The sequence below is a fragment of the Lytechinus variegatus genome, chromosome 19 (assembly GCF_018143015.1).
Source record: "Lytechinus variegatus isolate NC3 chromosome 19, Lvar_3.0, whole genome shotgun sequence".
NCBI classification, from domain to species: domain Eukaryota; kingdom Metazoa; phylum Echinodermata; class Echinoidea; order Temnopleuroida; family Toxopneustidae; genus Lytechinus; species Lytechinus variegatus.
In genome coordinates, this window is record NC_054758.1 from 22,910,412 (window position 1) to 22,933,724 (window position 23,313).

A 23,313-nucleotide genomic window follows, 5' to 3' on the forward strand; every position below is an offset into this window, starting at 1 on the left:
CCAGAATCATTCTTTAAATTCATGAAACAGGAATTTTTCTGCAATTTAACAGAACAGGTCTGTTAGAAAAAGGGGAAAAGAGTGTTTTATTTAAGGAAATTTGTAAGATTACACACACCAAATACCAATTTCCTGTAAGATTACGCAATCTGGTAAGATTACCGGTGTTCTCGAGACTCTGCTGCAGGAACTTCTTTTAGTTTAAGGATAAATTTTCTAACAGTGTATACAGTATAATTGACAAAATCAATAATTTAGTTAAAAACATCAACAACTTGTTAGTATGATGGAAACTGAAGAGGTGGGAAAACCGGGGCAAAAAAGGAGAGAGAGAGAAAAAAACAGGAAACTAGAGGGAAATGGGATATGGTTTAACCCTTTAAAAATCTACTGAAGTCTGATTGGCACCTATTGTACAGATCAAGTTAATGTGTAATAAATGGTAACGATGGTAGCGTTTCATAGCATAAAGCAAGAGATATCCACCGATAGTCATTGACCATATACAAAGACGAATACTACATTACAAAATACATATATCAAGGATCAAAATGACCAGGAAAGTGGACTGATGGCACACAGAAAGTGAAGAGTCAGAGTTGTTTTGCCCAGAAATGTTGATGGCATCAGTTGTTTTTTTCAGAGAGAAATAGTACTAGGAATCAAATCAGGACGAAATCTCAACTTAGTGGTGGAAATTCACGGTGGGTGTTTCAGTCCTTTACCAGTCATTGGAAAAACAACTACTGTATTATCAGTTTATTTCCAATAAAAGGTAATGAAGGTAGGAAAAGAGGTATCAAGAGTCAATGACCGATGGATAAATATGTTGGGTCCTTTATATACCAGCAGTTCAGTCTTATCTATTTCGTCCAATTCAGCAACAGACTGCGACAATAACACGATGAAACCCGCGATGAATATAGGCCTAATGTCTTACTCTAAATATGTCCGAAATAACACATAAAGCTTCAATGTTCAATTCAAAATTTACTTTTACAAGTACAATACATTTTATGCTAGTGTATATATAAACCACCATATTACTTGATTTTGATCACAAACATGACATGATATGAAGGATTTTTTTTTATTTGTTGTTTCTTCCAGTAATCAAATGTTAGAAGCTTCATATGTCTTGTGTGTCTTCTCTAGACTTTGCATCTTTTTTTTACATAATCTTTTATTCTCTTCTCTCATCAAACAAAATTGAACATAGTAAAATATTACATTCATGATCATAACTTAAAAATCAAATTATATCAAAATTAAAAAGCTTTGTTTGAACGTACAATTATTGTGATCAACACATCCATTCATTATTCTTAACGAAAATAAAGTGAAACAATGGACATGGACATTTCAAAAGATAGACTTGTCGGTAATCGGGAGGGTGGGGGGGCATAATAACCCCTCAAGATTCGAATTTTATACAATCGTGTGTTATTTCTCACCCCCCCCCCCCCCCCCCTTCCCATGGACAAACACAAAACAAATCTCACGAAATTGCCATCTTTTGGTTGAGGACACATCCAGCCAACAATCCGCTCCTTAGACCTTCCTTGGTAATTACATGGCGCCTATAAAGGGGTTGTAAACATTGATCATTAGCTAATTATCTCTAATTACTCCCTTACCAAGGCTATGTGTACTCAGTAGGGAATAACTCACTTGTGTGTGTGTGAAGACCAGGATGGTGTATCGACACGTTAAGTCCATAAAGTCTGCCATAAATCACAGTCAATTACTCGATAAAAAAAATACTCATTCATTTGATAGTCTACACCTCCCCTCAATAAACATGCTTCTTATACCTTTTTTGTTGACAAAAAACAATAAACATAGTTCAAAATTTTAAACATCTCGGAATGCTCGCCGATTTTTTTTTCAAATAAGAGCATTATCAACGAGTGGGACTGAGTTGTTTGATTTCTTCTGTAATCATTTATTTTGCCAATTTTTACAGTTGAAATAACTAAAATAAATAATAATAGAACAAAGATAGAGAGAGAAATTAAATCACGCACTCATAGAAATGAAAATTAATCCCGATCGGATAGAAAACAAAAGAGAAAACTATTTAATTTTCCCTTGTTAAAATCAGCTGCAGTATCTTCACATATTGGTCAGTTATATGGCAGAGGAAAAAACCGTCAGGGGTAAGAAAAAATGGCAGAGGTTTTAAGAGCAAAAGCGAATCGAAAGAGACAAAGAGAGAGCTTGGGACAAAGGGGGAGAGAGAGAGAGAGACCAGATTAGATATATGTTAAAGCAAATACTAACGTGGGAGACCATAATTATCTTTGTTCATTTTCTTCCCAATACAATTTGAAACCGTTGCCATTATTAAAGCTTCATTATACTCCGTCTCTCTTTGTTCAATTACGATTGTGACTGGGATAATGGTATTACATTAAGGCTTAATGACGGTTATCATGATTGTACTACTGCATGTGATATCACTGTTTGTATATCTATTCATTACTGTGGAAATTTATTCTGGGAGTTACAGTCTCCCACCATTGAGCGTTATTTTTCGTTTATTTTGTTCCTCTTTTTATCATAATCAACTTTTGGTTAAAATCCCGTCTTTTTGTAAGATTCGACCATTAAACTTCGTTAACAGATTCTAGGAATAAAAAAACATAATCCTTCGATACTACTGTACGTTACCAAGAATTGTAATTTGGGGGTCAAATTATAAGCTAAACACAACGCAGACATTATTGAACTATACATGAGCTGTAATAACGTATAGTTAATTACCACTTCCGTTTGTATTTCAACTTTTCCTGGCACCTACCTTGGCCTTATATCACAGGTCATTGAGGCCTATCACGGGGGGCAGGGGTAAAAGCCCTATAACTTTTAATGACATTTGAAAATAAATTTAAAAAAGTAACAAAACAAGTATATTAAAATGAAAAAGAGGTTGTTATTCGAAGGAGAATACCGTTATTTTGTTGTAAAAAGATGAATATGCCTTACCCCTTTCTGAGGAAAAAAAAAGAATTAAGACCATGCAGACGCAGAAGCAGTGTTTTGGGGGGTGCAATTTGTACCAATTTTTTACCTAATAATGAAAACTGAAGAGCGTCTGTCTCTAGAAAAAGTGAGCATCTGTCACATTAAAATGAAGGACATTTTGTCTCAAGAGAAAAGTGACAAGTAAAAAAGGTCATCACTCAAAAATGAAGGCATTCTGGGTTCTTTTATTTTCATTATTGATATGTCACTCGGTGTGACGCGACTGAAGACAACTATACGTTACCATGTTTTAGTCCAATCTTTTAAAAATGACTTGACGCTGCCCCTTGCTAAAAATAGTCTACAATTTTGTGTTATGCAGTATTGATGTCTGTGTCTTGTAAAACGAATTTAGAAAAAAAATGCTCATAGCAAGTGAAGGTTTTTTTTTCATTCTCGTTTGAAGTTTTTTTATAGACGTGCTGTCATTTCATTTTCTTGTTTTATTAGATATACGGGGTCTTGACGAATCACAATGCTAAACCTCGCCTTTTTATAGTATTCTTTATTCTTGTTTTATTAGATATTAGGGGTCTTGACGAATCACAATGCTAAACCTCGCCTTTTTATAGTATTCTTTATTCTTCGCTTTCCTTCCTACTTTCCTCCTCCTTTTATACTACTTCAGATATCAAAGAGACGGTTGTCTATCTACACTCTCCGGAGTAGTTTCCTTTTTTTAAATAAGGAGTACAAAAACGTTAAAGAAATTATCATCTCATGATTATTGCAAAGTCAGCCCAGCCCCCCCCCCCCCCTCCCCCTACTTTAATAACCATTCCGCGGCCCCTGTCTGGCGATAATCAAAATGAAGAGAATGATCAGAATAACGGGTAATTTCATGTACTAGTATTACATAATCATAGCTTCGGTTTTGTTTAGATGCTGGCACTGTTCAAACCGTTTTAATGTCGACCCTGCTAGGGCATCAAGAAAATAATAATAATAGTAATTGGATTTATACATAGCGCTTTTTTCCAGAGGATACAAAGCGCTGTTGATTGCATAAGAAAGGTTAAGGTTTATAAGTGTGTTTTGAGATGAGAACATGAATTATTTATTTTCAATGGTGATGGCAATACGGTTGCATGGATTAATTGCCTCGCCGTCATTCATGTACATGTATTTAAAAATGACTCTAGATTTATTTTCTCGTACGTCTGGTGTGTGTTTCAGGACCATCTACACCACCATATTCAGTCGTTTATTACGACCATTGCTCAATTAGCCATGGTTTAAAACAGATTATGATCGATAAAACTCACCAGGCATGCAAATAACATCTGTCAATCAAGGTGATATATCTACATGAAAACCAAGAGATATCGTGGCTCATCAATGCTCAAACAATTTGTTTGATAAGTGTTTCCTAATAATAATGATAATAATAATATAATGATGATGATGAATTAAATTGAATTGAAATTATTAGAACTTCACTGGCAATTGCAGTACAAAAGGATACAAAACAAATATACAATGCAAGGAATATAAGCAAATAAACAAACACAAAATAGTATTTCGTCAAAAAAAGAGAAACAAATTTTATATACAAATATATAATATATGATGATGATGTGATGATGATGTGATAATGATAATGTTGATAATGAAAATAATAATGATAATAATAATGATAATAATAATGATAATAATAATAATAATGTTGGTTTAAAGCGCATGACACATAGTACATCATGTCTCTGGTATGACTGTTCATAAAGTATCTTTCTTTTGAAAGTAAAACTGGAATATTAAACCGTAACACGTGTTGACATTAAACTCCATTCTAAGTATCATTTATTTGAACATTGTATTCGATATATGCCAGGTGGTTCTAAGTGTTCGTTCATTCACATAACAACTACCCACTGGTTTAAGATTTATTATTGAAAAATTATTTAGCTTATCTAATAAAAACTAATAATTAATTCATACACTTACGTTTAGACAAGTTAGATTCAGTTATTTGTTTTTTTTTCTATTTGAATATATATTTTTAGTCATTTAATTCCTGCATTTCTATTTTATTCATTCATTTATTTATGTATTATTTAGTAAATTTTTGTTCATTTTATATCCTTATTTATTTATATAATTTCAGATGGATGATATATTCAAAAGACATCAAAAATGTTGTACGGAACGTGGAAGGGATGTTAATTAGGCTCATTGTCACTACCCTTTTTATCTATGAAAATTATATCTTTTAATTGATAATGCATTTTACCAAAGAGAAACATTCAATGGTGTCATCAATTAGCTATTATAGTACTATAACCTTATTGGCTTTACGACCTCCGACCACCATTATAGTGTAGTCATCAGCATTAGACCGTTTCCAAACCAGATGGCCTCCCATATTAGATCACGTTTTTATAATGTATTGGATAGGGATTGAGACATTCATGGCCTTTTTATACTACTTTCATCTGATACTTCCATTTTAAAGGCAATAATCAATACTGACTTAACTTCATCAAATCTAAAGCTGCAAATTCCAATTTCTAACCTATGTCTGCGATATGCTTAAACATGGAGCCATAAAAACTTTACGTCCATATTTATATCATTTTCTTTAAAAAAAGAAAAGCAAAGGGTCAATTATTTATGGATATTTGGTCAAATTCAGTCACGAAAATGTATTTTCAACAAAATCTTTGAAAGAAAAATGTTGTCCCTCAATAAAAAAAAATTAAACTATATCATTGCCACTAATTGCAGTCATACCTTACCTCGGCACAAATCGAATATTAGTTCACCCCGAAGAATTTATTCTAATTATAAACAAAGACTACGTACATCTATACAACATCATTATTCGGAAAACAAATATTACTTTTCAGGAAATATATCTTAGTCACATGTTCATTGTTGTTGTTATTTTGCTCTCTCAATAATCCCCATTAGTCAATGAAGTGATGAGGGTGCCGGTGATCGATGATGATGATGGTGATAAAGATGGCGACGATGATGATGTAATAGTTAATGCTTTCCTCTCTTTGTATCTTTACAGAGAACGACTAATGATGAAAAAACACTTGACATGCAAACAATGTGAACTTCCAAGCTTTTATTTGGATATTGGTAAATTTAATATAAACATTGATCTACAACTATGACAACGATGGTAACTGCATTGGACAACATTCTGGTCAACCAAACAGTATGATGTAGTTGAATGGTGTGTGTCAACATCATCAACATTGGACAGCTAATCCACTTCGTTTCCTTTTTGAAAACCATTTTATTTTTCCTAAGTCGTTTGATAGGCCTACTAATTAGATGTCTGTGATTATCAGAGGATACCAGTGTCGACTTTCATCATTGGACATCACTTGCAGTCAGAGCGCCACGCGTATGCTAATGAGCACGATCGCTGAAATTTATTCAGAATCCCATCCGCCCGAAAATCATCTAGCGGGACTCTCGTAGTTTGCGAGATATCACGAGAGTCATGCAGGTCTCGTTCTCATGACGTCATACTCTTCACTGGAAAAGCCAAGATGGAAGAATGCAATCGTAAGTAAATCTTGAAATCTTTAGCTTTATTTTGATATGAAATATGTGGTATTCCAGAAAAAAATTGAACCCGAAATAATGCTTTAGATCTAGGCAATATTTTAGCCGGATCGGAGATCGAATTTTTACATTGGATTGTTGTTTTTTACGTCCTGACCCTCCTCAGAATTTTTGGCTTTCGTGAAGCCTCTATGGCACGCTCATAGGGAAACAATTAAATATATATTTCACTTGAAAAAAATATGTTTCTCTTCCACTAAACCATTTCACTTTTAAAAATTGTATTCCACTTTTAATATTAAAAAAAATATATTTCACTTTTCAAAAAAAGTATATTTCACTTTTCAAAAAAATATATTTCACTTTTCAAAAAATATATTTCACTTTTCCAAAAAAATATATTTCACTTTTCAAAAAAAATATATTTCACTTTTCAAAAAAAATATATTTCACTTTTCAAAAAATATATTTCACTTTTCAAGAAAATATATTTCACTTTTCAAAAAAATATATTTCACTTTTCAAAAAAAGTATATTTCACTTTTCAAAAGATATATTTCACTTTTCAAAAAAATATATTTCACTTTTCAAAATAAAATATATTTCACTTTTCAAAAAATATATTTCACTTTTCAAAAAAATATATTTCACTTTTCCAAAAAATTCATTTCACTTTTCAAAAAAATATATTTTTTTCGACGAAGAACCATTTCACTTGTTATACTTTAATTTTGAGAGAAAACAAATCCTTTCTTTTTTTATCTACAAATCTATATATCTGTCTCTTTATCTATCTATCTCTATCTATCTATCTATGATGTATCTATCTATTAATCAGGGGCCGCGGAACGGTTTTCAAAGTGGGGGGGGACCATGCAAAAAAATCACAATCATATGGTCATTTTTACGTTTTGTACACGGTTTCGGAAAAAAGTGGGGGGGGGGGTGGGTGGGTGAAGCCCCCCTCCCCCAGTTTTTGCGCCCCCTGTTAATAAATCTATCGTATATTAATCTATCCACCTATCATTTATCTCTCCAGCCATCTATCTATTTATCTATTTTTGTTATATGTATCTGTTTGAATATGTATGTCTGTTTGTCTATTTATCTTTCATACTTATATCCACTCATTTGTTTAAATAATTATGTACGTTTATCTCTGTATCTACGACAGACCATCTCATTCATCCGCACGACGAATTAAAATCTAATTTCACTTGTCACATTTTAAATCTGAGATAAAATAAATCCTTTCACTTATGTTGGATAACACTGACACATACAGCTGCAGTATTAGACCGTAAGTAAATTTCGTTCTTCACGTAAATATCCATTCCTCTCGCTACGAAAAACATTTCACTCATGTTGCAAATTCATTTCACTCAATTGCAAAAAAATACGTTCCTCTTTTTTCTCAGCCTGTAGGAGGCGCACACCATTGTTGGTGGGACGAGGACAATGCACCACGAGGTGGGCCCATAAACACAAATCGTAAAGTTTGAATTTATCGCTGATTATACACAGCTGCCAGGGCAATCAGCTGTTGCATTCGGCCCTACGATCAATCACTAACCTTAGCACGGTCTGGCAATGCGTTTTGTAGGCATGAGGCATGAATACTTTATACATGCACTATCTACAGAGCTGAATGGTCAAGGTAGAAGTGTTGAAATTTCCCTTTTCTCCCTTCCGTCTGTCTTTTACTTCATTGACATACGATGGTCATAATGATTGATGAAATGAAGCTTACAAAAAGCTACATTTCACTGGTCAACTCACTTGTACCTGCACTGCAAAACCAAATTCTCTCCATTTTGTCCGAGACATGATAAAGGGGGGGGGGGGTCACCATCTTTAGAACAGACATAAAAAGTGAGTATTCGGGACTGAAGTTGGATGATGACGTCATCGCTCAGCCCGAAAAGGTTGGTGTTGGCCATAGAGATACTTATAACGCGTAATTAGTATACATCTCTGTGGTGTTAGCCGAGAATGTCCATGATGTCATTACCCTACTTCAGTCCCGTATACTCACTTTTTATGTCTGTTCTAAGAATGGTGACCCCCATTCATGTCTCATACAAAATGGAGAGAATTTGGTTTTGCAGTGCAGGTACAAGCGAGTTGACCAGTGAAATGTAGCTTTTTGTAAGCTTCATTTCATCAATCATTATGACCATCGTATGTCAATGAAGTAAAAGACAGACGGAAGGGAGAAAAGGGAAATTTCAACACTTCTACCTTGACCATTCAGCTCCGTAGATAGTGTATGTATAAAGTATTCATGCCTCATGCCTACAAAACGCATTGCCAGACCGTGCTAAGGTTAGTGATTGATCGTAGGGCCGAATGCAACAGCTGATTGCCCTGGCAGCTGTGTATAATCAGCGATAAATTCAAACTTCACGATTTGTGTTTATGGGCCCACCTCGTGGTGCATTGTCCTCGTCCCACCAACAATGGTGTGCGCCGCCTACAGGCCGAGAAAAAAGAGGAACGTATTTTTTTGCAATTGAGTGAAATGAATTTGCAACATGAGTGAAATGTTTTTCGTAGCGAGAGGAATGGATATTTACGTGAAGAACGAAATTTACTTACGGTCTAATACTGCAGCTGTATGTGTCAGTGTTATCCAACATAAGTGAAAGGATTTATTTTATCTCAGATTTAAAATGTGACAAGTGAAATTAGATTTTAATTCGTCGTGCGGATGAATGAGATGGTCTGTCGTAGATACAGAGATAAACGTACATAATTATTTAAACAAATGAGTGGATATAAGTATGAAAGATAAATAGACAAACAGACATACATATTCAAACAGATACATATAACAAAAATAGATAAATAGATAGATGGCTGGAGAGATAAATGATAGGTGGATAGATTAATATACGATAGATTTATTAACAGGGGCGCAAAAACTGGGGGAGGGGGGCTTCACCCACCCACCCCCCCCCCACTTTTTTCCGAAACCGTGTACAAAACGTAAAAATGACCATATGATTGTGATTTTTTTGCATGGTCCCCCCCCCCACTTTGAAAACCGTTCCGCGGCCCCTGATTAATAGATAGATACATCATAGATAGATAGATAGAGATAGATAGATAAAGAGACAGATATATAGATTTGTAGATAAAAAATGAAAGGATTTGTTTTCTCTCAAAATTAAAGTATAACAAGTGAAATGATTCTTCGTCGAAAAAAATATATTTTTTTGAAAAGTGAAATGAATTTTTTGGAAAAGTGAAACATTTTTTTTGGAAAAGTGAAATATATTTTTTTGAAAAGTGAAATATATTTTATTTTAATAAGTGAAATATATTTTTTTTGAAAAGTGAAATATATCTTTTGAAAAGTGAAATATACTTTTTTTGAAAAGTGAAATATATTTTTTTGAAAAGTGAAATATATTTTCTTGAAAAGTGAAATATATTTTTTGAAAAGTGAAATATATTTTTTTTGAAAAGTGAAATATATTTTTTTTGAAAAGTGAAATATATTTTTTTGGAAAAGTGAAATATATTTTTTGAAAAGTGAAATATATTTTTTTTGAAAAGTGAAATATACTTTTTTTGAAAAGTGAAATATATTTTTTTTAATATTAAAAGTGGAATACAATTTTTAAAAGTGAAATGGTTTAGTGGAAGAGAAACATATTTTTTTCAAGTGAAATATATATTTAATTGTTTCCCAATGAGCGTGCCATACGCCTCCGATGTTGTAGAATATATTTCAGTGTTGAACATGTGTAAATATCTCTGGGACGCAAAATCTCCTTCGTACTCATATATAACGATGAAACTACCTCAAATATTCCATTTTGACAACTGCACTGACGCTGATTCTTCTTTTGTACTTGTTTATTTTATTGAGTGATGACGTCAGCCATGGCCTCGCGCGGAGTAACCAACTGGTGGGTCAGTCCCATTAGTGTATTTTTGTGTCTTGTTTAAAAAGCTTGGAGCCCAATTCTCTCACATTGCGCGAGGCCCAAATCATTCATTCATTGCCATGCGAACTTGAAATAAAGATTAGATCTAGTTTGTAATTATTATGTAATTATTCTATGAGGTTGCAATGTAATTTTGTGCGTTATATTTTGATGAATTTTATCCAAATCAGACTATTAGTGAGAGTGAGATAAAGAGCGACTGTGAGTGTGAGTGACACAGTCCCACTGTCAACAGTTGACAGTGTCTTAAAAAAGAGAATTGACAGATTGAGGTTCACTGACTTCTCTCTCGACTAGCCAAGAGGCTCCTAGAGAGTAAATATCATTCATTAACGTGTGCTTACCCTCCTTGGAGCCATGGATTGCGTCTCATACATGTGCGTGTACCGCAAAAAAACCCCAGAAATTTTATGCTCTCAAGATTTCTACTTTCCATCTAAGAGATGTAGATCTACATGTAGTCCTAAATCATGTGAATGGGATATACAACTTCATCTCTGACATTTCTATAATATTGATTTCATATGTAAACAATTCATTAATTTAAAAAGACGAGAAAATATGAAAAGACAGAGAATTTCAACGATGTCCATAGTCACCATCATGTTTTTGTTTTTTGCCAAGGCTACAAGACGCCTATCAAGGAAATGAAGTTGTATCCCATTTACATGAATTTAGGTATAGATCTTTTAGAAGGAAAGTAGAAATGTTGGGGACGAAATTCTTTTTTTTTTTTGCGGTACACACACATGAATGGGACACAATTCCTGGCTCTGTGGAGAGTACCGTATGCATTGTACTCTCTGGGTCAGGAGCCTCCTGGCTATTCTCTATAGTTGCCAGTGCTAATATTTTGACTGATTATTGAATTAAAGGTATAAATTGAATTATGGAAACCTCAATAATAAACCTTGGTAACAAAGGTGTCATCATTATAGATTTTTTTTTAGTTCAATTTCATCGTAGAATCTAATGTTAGATCTAAGCTTGATCTACTTTCTTTGAAAATTTAAATTCAAGACTCGTGCAATATACTAATCTAGAAGTTAATGTCCATGGGAACTCATTCATTTACTTTGGGACTTTGAATTTTGATGAGAAAAAAAGACATTTTAGCTCAAGATTTATTCAAGAAAGTATGCACTTTTCAGGTGACAATCTTGACATAGACTCAGATATGAATTTTATTGCATTTTTAAAAACATGTATCATTACATGATTAATTGTGCAGATGGGTGAGGCCTGAGGGGCCCTGATATGGTGGGGGGGGGGGGCTTTCTTTATCATAAATGCACTTTGTGCTATAAATTTTATTACAAACTGCTAAAACTTACCATGCGATTATGATTTTTCGCATGACCCCAGGCTATGTTCTGCTCAGTCCTCCCCCTTCCCACTAAAAAAAAAGAAGAAAAATTCTGTGGCCTTTGGGTATCCACACAGACAATGTCAGTGTTCAGATATTTTTAAGAAGTGCCATACTGATACAGCAACGCTTTGATAATTGAATTGTCACACTGCTGAGTTTATTTTCTGGGGGGCACATTAAAATTATTTTTTGATGGAGATGTGTCCCTCAAACCCTGAAATGGAAGTTCAAGAGGGAAACATACATGTACATGTATTTGTTTTTGATATACATGTATTTAGGAAATATGATCAATATTTTGATAAACTAAAATATGAATTTATGCATTTTATTTATTGTAAATTACTGAGCCTGCAAATTCTTTTTCATTTGGGCAAAAATATTAGTTGGATGGGGGCTTCTCTTGCTATTTCAATAGATTTGTGTGCTGTTTTTTCCACCAATATGTCCTCCTTCATCAATTTTATACATGTATGTGAACATTGTAATTTTGCTCTTCGTAAATATATGATAGAAAGGAAAATGTTATGTTATTACATATTGCAATTATTTTCTTTGTAATAACATTTAACTCTCTGTCCTAATGTTTTATTACTTTCCTAGTTTGGGATTTATATTGTTGTAAAAGCAATCTTCTCCTTTTTTTCCGTTACAGATCACCTTCACATCTGGCTGGATGCCAAGTTCTTTTGATAGGAGACTCAATTGTGAGACACGCTACTTTTAATGGACCCTTTTCTTCCGAAACTTTGTGCTTTCCAGGGGCTAATGTTACATCGTTAAGATCGTCATTCGTCAAATCTTTTCCGAATTACTTTGACTTTTCTACAAAGGCTGTTTTCATCCATGTAGGAACAAACAATTTAGAACTTAGCGTTTGGGAAAAGGATTCCAAAGCATTTCGTAATTTGTATATTAGTGTTAGAGAGCGATTTCGGTGTGCAAAGATTATTTTTTCTGCTATTCTACCAAGGTGGGATTGTGAACAATTATATCAGAAAAGTCTATATAATAATTCCCAGCTTAAAGTTTTATGTGATAAGTTGTCTTGTTACTATTTTGATGGCAGTGAACCTTTTGAACTTGATGACTCCTACTTTTCTTTTGATGGACTGCATCTTTCTGTAGCTGGAGCTCAGCATCTGTCCACACAAATAGAGGACTATATAATATCGAAACTACAGTATACACAGCCATCATACAGCCCTACATGTACTCGGATTCCTTCAGAATTGAAAAAACTCTACACGCCTTTGAAAAAAAAAAAAAATGTGAACGTTTCATCTGCACGCTCATCGAAGCAATGGGGCTATTTCAACCCTGATGTTGAAATAGAGCGGAGAAGGAAAAGGAGTGTCACCAAAAGGGAGAGGTGGAAGTGTGGAACGATTCGGACCCCGGATGGCTTTCAAACTGTGAAGAAGTCATTCAAACCATCACCCACCCCACCGTTGCCACCAAACCGTCATATCCCGGAATTTCGCTGTACAGTTCTCATCCCATATAAAAGACTTCATCAGTCTCATCATCCATTGCCATCATGCATCCCCCTTCCTGGAGTAAAGAGCCAGTACATCCTCCATAAGAAGAGGAAGAAGCCAAAGAGGAAAAGAAAACGAAAGGTTTGCATAGTTTTACATTTTCATGTACATGTCGTTGATGAAAAGGTTTTTTTTCCAATTGATAGATAGTTGAGAGCTCTATTATTGTATACTGTACAACATGTATATGCCATGCTCAGTTTTTGTCTTAGCAAAAGTCAAATACATGATGTGGATAAGGAACTGAAGTTACTTGTTTTGACGATCATCTATTTTTATTGTAAAAATGTGTTTAATATTTTTTTTCTTTTAATCATTTGTGCATGTAGGTCCATCCAGCTGTCTACTCTGTTTACACTCAATCCCAGCTCAGTCTTCCACCATATAATCATGTCACCAATCCTAGTCCTCCAAATCAACAAGATGCTCCAAACCCACCCTCATCAGACTGTGACCAGAATCCATCCAGCGTCCAGCATCCACACCCAAGTAGTCCACTGGTTGAGGTTCCAGTTCATCAAAGTCAACCCAGTGTCCAAGCTTCACAACCACCCAAGGCTCCAATCCCGTCATCACCATCCAGCACAGGTCGAGTTGCAAGTGAATCATCATTTCCTCTTATAGATTTCGATGTTCATATACATGTAGGTCCCAATTCAATCCAATCTCATACTCCACCCATTGTCTACTCAAATAATCCTTTGGATGATCCAATCCCTTCCTCACAATCCAGCATAGCCTGCCTACTACCTTCTTCCAGCCACTGGGATGGAATGCATCCACCCATTCGACCTCCTGATGAATTATTTCAAACATTTGCATATACATGTAGTCTTACTGGTAGTCCAATTATAGTGCCTGATTTATCTTCTTTTACTAATTTTAATGTGCATTTAACTTCCAGTTCATTGGGGTGAAGGGACGCAAAAGGGCTCCATGTAATAAAGATGTATGTGGGCCTTGCCAGCTGTGCAGTAAGAATTCAAATAGATATTTACACCTTTCTACATCATCAAACAAACACTTAAATGAATTTATCAAAGAAAAATACCCTTCTGTAGATGAAAATTATTGCATATGTGATGCCTGTCGCCAGAAAAATGTTAAAAAGCTAAAAACAATAGATGAAAAGGCAATTCAAATCTACACACCTGAAAAAACAAGAAAGAAAGAACGGTTGCCATGCTTTTTGAGTCATTATTTTTTGTGTAACATGACATCTGAATGTGATACCAATTGCACACTTGAAGATTTTAATTTTGCATTTTCTTTAGATTGTGTATCCATTCCTGATTCCATTCCTATTTGTAAAAAGCACAGAGCTGAGATTTTCAACCCCAAAGAGCGAATTAAATGTTCATTTTGTGGTTCCCAAGTCAAATCCAAAAAATATTTTTGTCATAGTCTTTCAAAGGAAAGTATTTTGAAATTGAAAGAAGTTAATGATGAGTTTGTTTTTAATGATGGAAGCATTTTGTGTGCCTCATGTCAGAGGTTTGCTTTACGAGAACATAGTACTGAATGCTTGCTAAAAGAATTGGAACAATCTTTTCTTCTAAAGTGCCAACAGTATGAACCATCAGATGATTTAGATCATGTGTTATTTGATGTCCTGAATTCTACATTCCTACACCTTTGTAGCTTATGTAATACAAATAAAGGTTTCTTGTTAAGTACTGCCTATGAATATTTCTTAGAAGTTTTGAAGAGAAAAGTTCCAGAAAAATCTCTTTACTATAGATTGATAAGAACAAAGACTTTCCTCCATACAAAAATTGTTGAAAATTTTGGCAAAATTCTGATCATACACAAGTCAGCACGAAAAAAGGGAATATTATTTTATGTCTCAGATATATCAATGTCAGATCTTATTGAGGCATGGCATACAAGCTGTTTTGAGTCCAGACTTTTGAAAAATAAATGTGATGAGAGTGGAAATCCAAGAGATGATGAATATTTACAATCTCCTTCAAGCAGTAGTGTAGAAATAGAATTCAGGAGTATAATAGGTCAATGCAACAGCAATTTGCGAACACAGAGCAAACAGATAAGAGACCATTTTTTAACAGATCCTTCTCACCTTATTGATTTTACTCTGACTGATTTAACTTCATTTTTCAATCCATTAGTGTGGAACGTTATTTGTCTTCTTACTGCCACAAAGGAAGAATTCAATCACTTCACAAAGTCATCATTTAGTGTAGAAAAAGAATATGTCCATTTTCCAACAGATAATACAAAATCAGGGCAAAGTCGTAGGCAAAGAAGAATTACTGCAATTTGTTTCTTACAATTCATATTAAATGAAGAAAATAGCTATCCTGTTCATATACTCACTGGTACTTGTATTCAAAGACTGACTCGTTCCTCAAAACTACTCAAAATATTTAATAGATTCGGTTTTTCATGTTCAAAAGATACTTTAAATAGATTTTGGCATGAAGTGTTTGCTCGAAGGGAAAAAAATGGACTCCTATCTGAGCTCATTCCGGAAGCATTTACATTAATTTCTATTGATAACATTGATGTATTATCTCCGTTTGCTGCTGTAACAATTGACTCGTCAAGAAGCTGGCACGGAACGTCCATTATGGCACAACAGCCAAAGCCTATCACTGAAAAGTCACACTCATTAGAAAAGTTGTCTGAAGATCAATTAAATATAGATTCTGATATTGAACAGGAATTTCAAGTAGGTGCACATTCTTCTGAATCTTCAATTCCAAATGTTAAAAAACCTCGTTTGAGAAGGAAGCTGTCCTTACATGTAAGTGGTGACTCGTCTTTACCAGCAGCAAATAGGAAAGATTTCCAGGCCCCTTACTATAAGACCTTTATAAGGTCACAGCTTACGATAGAATATTTCGAATATTCCAATCATGATAAGAAATTTTTTGAAGAAGGGTTTTTCAATATGTTTGTGTATGTTGCAGAAAGATATTATAGTTTGCATTATCAATCTTCAACTGTTATCCCAAGTTTTAAGTGTAAATTAGCGATGGTAGGTAGTCACGAGACTGAGAAATCAAACTTCAGTTATCTTCATGTCTTGGATGAGAAAGCTGACTCACCCAATACTCTGATGCATTGTTTAGGGATTCTTTACAAATTATTTGAAATCAACAAAAATAACAATCACTTAGTTGTAGCTGGAGATGGAGCCACAATAAAAATGTTGATAAATATGAAAAGAGAGTATGGAGAAGTTTTGGACTGGGTAATACCATTTCTTGGAGATTGGCATGTTTTGAAAAATTTTCAGGAGGTGATAATGAAAATTTTCTGGGATGCTGGTTTGAAGGATTTAGCAAAATTGGCCCATAAGCAGATGACTTTACAGAGTCTAGCATCATGTAGTAATTTCAAAAGAACACACAGGTTTATCTTGCAAAGTTATGAAGCCATATTTATGTGTCTGCTTTCCTCATTTTTACAGCATCGTAAAGGAACTGAAGTAGTTATCTCTAATGATGACTTTCTGAAACAGATAGAGAATGTTGTTTGTCACCTTGAATATGAAGATGGAAAACACAAAGGTGTAGATGAATTTTTTGATGCTGAATTGCACTTCATTCATTCTGTTATTCCATTTGTAAATGAATTCAATGCATATTGCGAAGAAATGTCTTCAAAATATGAAACATTTAGATTCTGGAACCAGTTTGTGAGAGAAGATTGTCTGTCATACATAAACCTTCACATAGCAATACGTACAGGGAATTGGAATTTGCGTTTAGCTTCTTTTAAGAAAATGATTCCATTATTTCAAGCTTTTGATCGTCAGAATTATTCCACCCTCATCCCAGGACATCTAAGTATGATTTGTGGTTTCCCAGATTACATTAGAGAGCATTTTGAAAAAGGGGCATTTGTTGCAAGTATTAGTGGAAAGAACTTTTCGCATATTGGACTAGATGAAGCACATGAAATGCTTATCAATAGAGACTGTAAAATGGCCTTAACACATAGCTTACCAAAGGATATGAATACATTGGCTGGAACTCTAGAGAATCAAGCAAAGATGATAAGTACATTAGAAGACCAGTTAGGCATTACAAAACCAAACAAGTATCAAAGAGATCTTGATTTGTCAGTCATTAAATTAGAATTCGATAATGTGAAATCATACTTTGAAAAACTTTCTAACACGCAGATATTCCATAGCAATCAGTCAGCATGTCTTTCTCACATTTTCACTGAAAAGCCAGCCACTGCAGTCCAACAACAATCTCTTTTGAATTTTAGGAAAATGGGGAAGATGCTTATATGGCATATTGTAAAATGTTCATATTGGGACAGACATCTGTTGAAAAACCAGTTGCAAGAAAGTTTCGACTCAAAACTTTTGCTAAGGAAAAAATTAGAAAAAAAAAGGTATCTGATTTGGAGAAAGAAAAAAAACTAATTACTTTATGTTATAAACGAACAATTGCTCATTCTCAAGAAAAGAAAATTCCTATATCAGATTTGTGCCAATTTGTAACAGAACCACGAGCATTATGTGGACAAAATCATATGCCTCATAAAGGGGCAAAATCGTTGATTTATACACAACTTGATAAGCGTTACAATACACAATATCCTTTGATTGCACATTCATATAGCTTTTCACCTACTGACTCTTGCGTTATTATTGAAGGAATGAATATCATTTACACCTCTCCATTGAAACAGTTTAAAGTATTTCTTGATTATGCTAAATTTTTGGTTCAGCGGTGGGTAGCATCATATTTTAAGAAAGGTTTTAGAGAAGTAAGGATACTTTTTGACCAGGCAGGCACTCAGGGTATATCACCTAAAGGAATAGAAAGAACACGTAGGGATAGAGAAGATGAGGAATATAATTATGAAAGTATAGATGATAATGTCCCTCTTCCCAGAACTTGGATGAATTTTCTTAAAATACGTTCAAATAAGCAAATGCTTTGTCGTTATTTATCACAGAAGTTTATAGATATTGTTGCACTAGAATTCAAGGATCCAAATCAAATTTTTATTACATCAGGTGGGTTCCATGTTGGTTTAGATCAATCTTTTGATTGGACTGGTGTTAAGGTTTCTTCAAGAGGCAAAGAAAGTCATAACATTGTACATAATCATGAAGAGTCCGATACTCAAATCTGGTTACACGTTTTTGATTCACCATGTTCAAAAATTTTAATTTATTCGATTGATAGGGATATAGGAATGATAGGGCTGCCTTTAAACTTTCATGAAAAATCAATAATAATACAATTTGATGCCAAGCCAGGACAAGAAAAGTTTTTGAATTTGAATATGTTACAATCTGCATGTGAAAAAGATTCAGATCTATCCCAATTAAGTTTGAAAGCAATAGATGTTAAGAAGTGTATTCAAACACTCTACATATGTAGTGGATGTGATTTTGTGTCATTTTTTGCACAACTAGGGAAGCGTGTATTTTTTAATACGTTTTTCCAATATGCCTCTTTTATTGCTGGAGAATTGTCTACAGATACACAAGGAACATTATACAATACAAATTTAAATGTTGATAGTGATGCAGGGTTACTCTCTTTTTATAGACTTGTACTATGTGTTTATTTTAATGCAAATCGTGCATGTCTACACGACTATTCCTCTCCAGTTGATTTGTTCCATAGTATTGATGAATGTTCTGTGTTTGGTAGGCATATTAAAGCTCTTGAGGTTGTTCGGAAAGCATCGTGGAAGGGAGTCTATGAAGATGGACTTTTACCTTCCAGTTCTGCCCTAAAATTGCATTGGCTTCGATCCTGTTGGGTCCAAACTGTTTGGGATAAAGTACAGATTCCCATATACAATTATCCAGACATTGAATTATATGGCTTTCTTGTATCCAGGGATGATGGGGAAGTACATGTGTCATGCCAGTGGGACACAGATGAAAGTATTGAAAAGATTAAATCAAATGTTTTATATCTCACAAGGGGTTGTTCTTGTGCCAAGAGCAAATGTCAAAACCGTTTATGTAAATGTAGAAAAGATGGTCGATTTTGTGGGCCAGGTTGCAGATGTAGACAGTGCCAAAATCTTACTGCTGTAGAGAAACTGGCAAGTGATAGCGACTCCAGTGAAGAAGATTCTGATATTGATCATTTTGAATATGATTCTGATTTTGATGAAGTTCCTTGTGATAAAACAAATATCGAAGGTACCATTGAAATCGACAGTAATGGTGATTTATCTCTGTTTGAAGATTTGCAGGAAGAATGTTCAGATTATGAGTAGGCATTCTCTGTGTCTTGTTCTTGTAGCCCTTTAAAATCATTCATCAGCCATTTAATCAGTCTATTATATGCCAGTATTCATTGGCTGCTGTGAGGGTTAAGTTTGTTACATTGAATCTATTCATGATAGCTATTACTTTTATATTATGTACATGTGTTTTTTTATCGTTATAATTTTTGTTTAAAGAACATTTATAAGAAGGCATGACAGGCAATGTGGAAATGTTGGTGAGCATTTACACATGTTTTTTATGTATGTGATACCTTTTTTTATTTGTATATCATTAAGTCTCTGCAACATTACACTATTTCCACATTATGCATAACAGAAGAAGTTGAACGATTTTTTTTCTTCACAAGTATGCACATTTTTCATGCGATATTTCACATACCTTGCCATGTTATGTTTATTCTTGCTTTTTACTGCAATACATATGAGTCAGTGTATGTAGACGTTTCTTGCCAGTGCCATTGAGGTCTTGCAGGTCAATCATTTTGGTACATGTAGCTGAAATAATAGTTGTCGTAGTTGCATGAAACAAATGTGAAGTTTCTTACGGCAATTGTGAGGCTTGAGCAGAATACATGGTTACATGTATTTTGTTAGATTGGCTAGTTATTTCATTAGCTATATATAGAGGTGCAGTACAAGTATTTCATCTTGAACTTTGATGCAGTTTTTTTCAATATGTGTGTGATTTAAATATTCTATAAAACAGTTGTGTATATTATTTTGCCCTGTTGTTGCTGTTGCTACTTATGATTATGTAAGTGTGCATTTTTTTTTGTTTGCATACATGTATCGAACCTTTTGTACAAGTTGTCATGATGGTGAGCATTGAACTACATGTACCCTTGTTCCTACTTTACATGTACATTATGTATATTTTCATGATCACCTCTATATAAATTGTTTTTCCTTGCCATTTAGAAAGTGCATTGTGGCAATTTCTTGCAGGTCAATCATTTTGGCGACTCGGATAAGTTTTTTTGTAGTTACATGTATATGAAACAAATATGTTTCTTGCAGCAATTGTAAGGCTTGAGCAGAATACAAGTCATGATGGTTACATGTATTTTGTTAGATTGGCTAATTATTTCATTGGCAATATATAGATGTAGAGGTGCAGTAAATGTCAGTCCTCTTGAACTTTGATGCAGCTTTTTCAATATGTGTGTGATTTACAATATTCTATATTACAGTTGTGCATATTATTTTGCCCTGCTGTTGCTACTTATGATTATGTAAATGTGTAACTTTTTTGTTTTTATGTTGAAGCACTTGTACAAGTTGTCATGATGGTGAGCATTGGACTACCCTTTTACATGTACATTATCATCATTTTGTATATTTTCATGATCACCTTTTTATGAATTGTTTTTCCTTGCCATTTAGAGAGTGCATAGTGGCAGTTTTAACATCTCATACACATGTTAACAATGGGGACATTATCACAGTTGGTGATAGGTATATTGACCCCAGTAATTCCATATATTGTAATATGTATTACGTAGATATACATGTATGTAAACGTATGGCTGAATTATTTCTTTTATAAGGCAGTTTTGATGGCACTGACTTCTGTATACAAAGATTATTTTACTTGTTTCTTGTCATGACTACCAACTTTATTTCACTGATGGGGCTTTCCTAAACAATACATTCCTTGTATATAAGATTTTTTACTCATATTTACCTCAACTACTGTAGTCTGCTTGCCAAAGACATTCAGGGAGCATTGTATGTAAAACTGCCTTTATCTTGATCAACATGTTTGATTGTAAAACAAAAACAGTATTCACTTATACTCTGTTTATGTTCTTGCCTTGAATTATATTAGGTGCCAAAGTTTTTTGCTTGTATTTATATGTTGTGTAAACACGAGTTTCAAGAGTTTGATATTGGAAATAAAGTCTTTTTTCTTGTTAAAATTGATCTGATATTGAACATGCTTTCCATTTTTTTCTTTAGGAATATCCATTTACTATGAGCTAGATTTTGAATTCATGCATTGTATTGCACTGGTGATCTAAATATGAGAATACATAAGAGAGGAATAGCAAAAAGTCAAGATATAAAGAAAAAGAAGAAGAGAATACGTGTATGAACTTAAGTTACAGTTACACTACTGTTTAACAGGTTTCTGTGCATGACAGAAAAAAAAACATGTTCGATTAGAAAGTCGGCTGGATGTGTGAGGAAAATATTACATGTAATATCAAGAGAGAGAGAGAGAGACAGAGCAACACTAAGAGAGGTAGAGCGATGGATGTTTCCCACAGAGAAAAGTATTTGAAAACGAATAAAAAACACAGTAAAATGGGACAAGACTTGTGAAAATGAGAATATGGAAAATTGAGGAGGAAGAGGAGATCTGTTGAACAAATATATCCAAGTATCCCACTGCAAGATGGAATGTAATTGTTCAAAGAAAAGGGTGGAGAATGAATCGTGAGAAATAGAAATATACATCGCACCCAGTTGTGGAAATAGGAGGGGGACACGTGCCCCGCTGCCCCCCTTGAGAGCAACTTGTCTTTTTTTTTAAATAAAAACATACCGAAAATACACAAGTGTCCCCCCCCTTAGAGTGGCAGAAAATATTTTAGATGGGATTATGCGGTTCCGTTACAAGTGAGCCCCCCTTACTTTTTTTTTTTTGGGGGGGGGTTGTTATTTTCAAATGTGGCAAAATGTCAGTCATTTTTGTAAGGAAAACTTGCTTGTCAATATTTCCTACGAAATATTTGCCCCCTCCCCTTTTGGAAAATCCTGGATCTGGCCCTGATCACACCCCAAATAAATAAATAAACAGAAATACCAGTCAATAAAGCAAAATCAACTAATGGAAGAAAGAACATTGATAAAATGGATTGATAATTATTTATAACAGTAAAACAAACATGAATCATGGAGGGTGTCTTTGGTTTGGGTTAGATCAGGTTTGCAAGTAGCGCATTTGTATTTTTTAATGCTTTTCTAAACTTCCAAGCACGTTGACATCTATTAATTGTTATATCCATTCTTGTTTGTTTCTGAAAACGGGATGTGTGCATGTATGTAATTCTTTTCAACAAATTCTGGCAACAAAACCGGCCGGGGGCAGAATCAACAAGTTACTTAAATACATAATGCAGAAAACGCAGAATTGCATACATGGGACTGAGTTTATTGATAAAACACAAATACGAATCTACTCACTTAGAATGGCTATAATAATGAATGCAGAGATATATAAGGAAATATCCCATTAAATTTCTTGCATTCTTGTTAGTCTTTTATATTGAAAAATCGGCGAAAATCTATCAAAATAAATTTTACGTATCTAAACTTTTTATAAAAGAACAAATACTCTATGAAAGTAGACGACGTCGTTGTTCGGGGTTTCGCTTCCAAAGTCGATGTGTAGAAAGGTCATGACCTGAGATCACGCGTTGAATCCATGGAATGCGTTGACCAATCAGAATGCTCTATTTACGTAACTCGTTTGAAGCTCGTTTAGGACAGGCCCTCATAATGACTTGGCGGTATGTTTTCCTGGTTCCTGACTCTCCTCATTAATGAAAAACCATGAATTATGTCTCATTTTAAAGAGTGATAATTCAGCTTTACAACTGTTATTAAATTTGAAGGACGCAAGAATTATGAAATGGTATTATACGTCGTT

At 34.1% G+C, this 23,313-nt stretch overlaps 1 protein-coding gene across 4 annotated transcripts; it reads left to right on the forward strand.

Annotated features, from left to right (window-relative positions):
• Positions 1 to 6,370: 6,370 nt before the first annotated feature.
• On the forward strand, positions 6,371 to 22,173 carry LOC121405715. 4 transcript variants are annotated; one of them, XM_041596638.1, is made up of 3 exons: positions 6,371 to 6,549; positions 12,530 to 13,496; positions 13,745 to 22,171. In XM_041596638.1, the coding sequence occupies exon 3, from the start codon at positions 17,682 to 17,684 to the stop codon at positions 19,644 to 19,646; it is 1,965 nt and encodes a 654-aa protein (XP_041452572.1). In that variant the 5' UTR covers positions 6,371 to 6,549; positions 12,530 to 13,496; positions 13,745 to 17,681; the 3' UTR covers positions 19,647 to 22,171. The 4 variants fall into 3 exon arrangements, with proteins under 4 accessions (XP_041452572.1, XP_041452573.1, XP_041452571.1 ...); XM_041596637.1 differs by lacking the exon at positions 12,530 to 13,496 and having other exon boundaries at positions 13,745 to 22,173; XM_041596636.1 differs by lacking the exon at positions 6,371 to 6,549 and having other exon boundaries at positions 10,268 to 13,496; positions 13,745 to 22,173.
• The last annotated feature ends 1,140 nt before the right edge of the window (positions 22,174 to 23,313 follow it).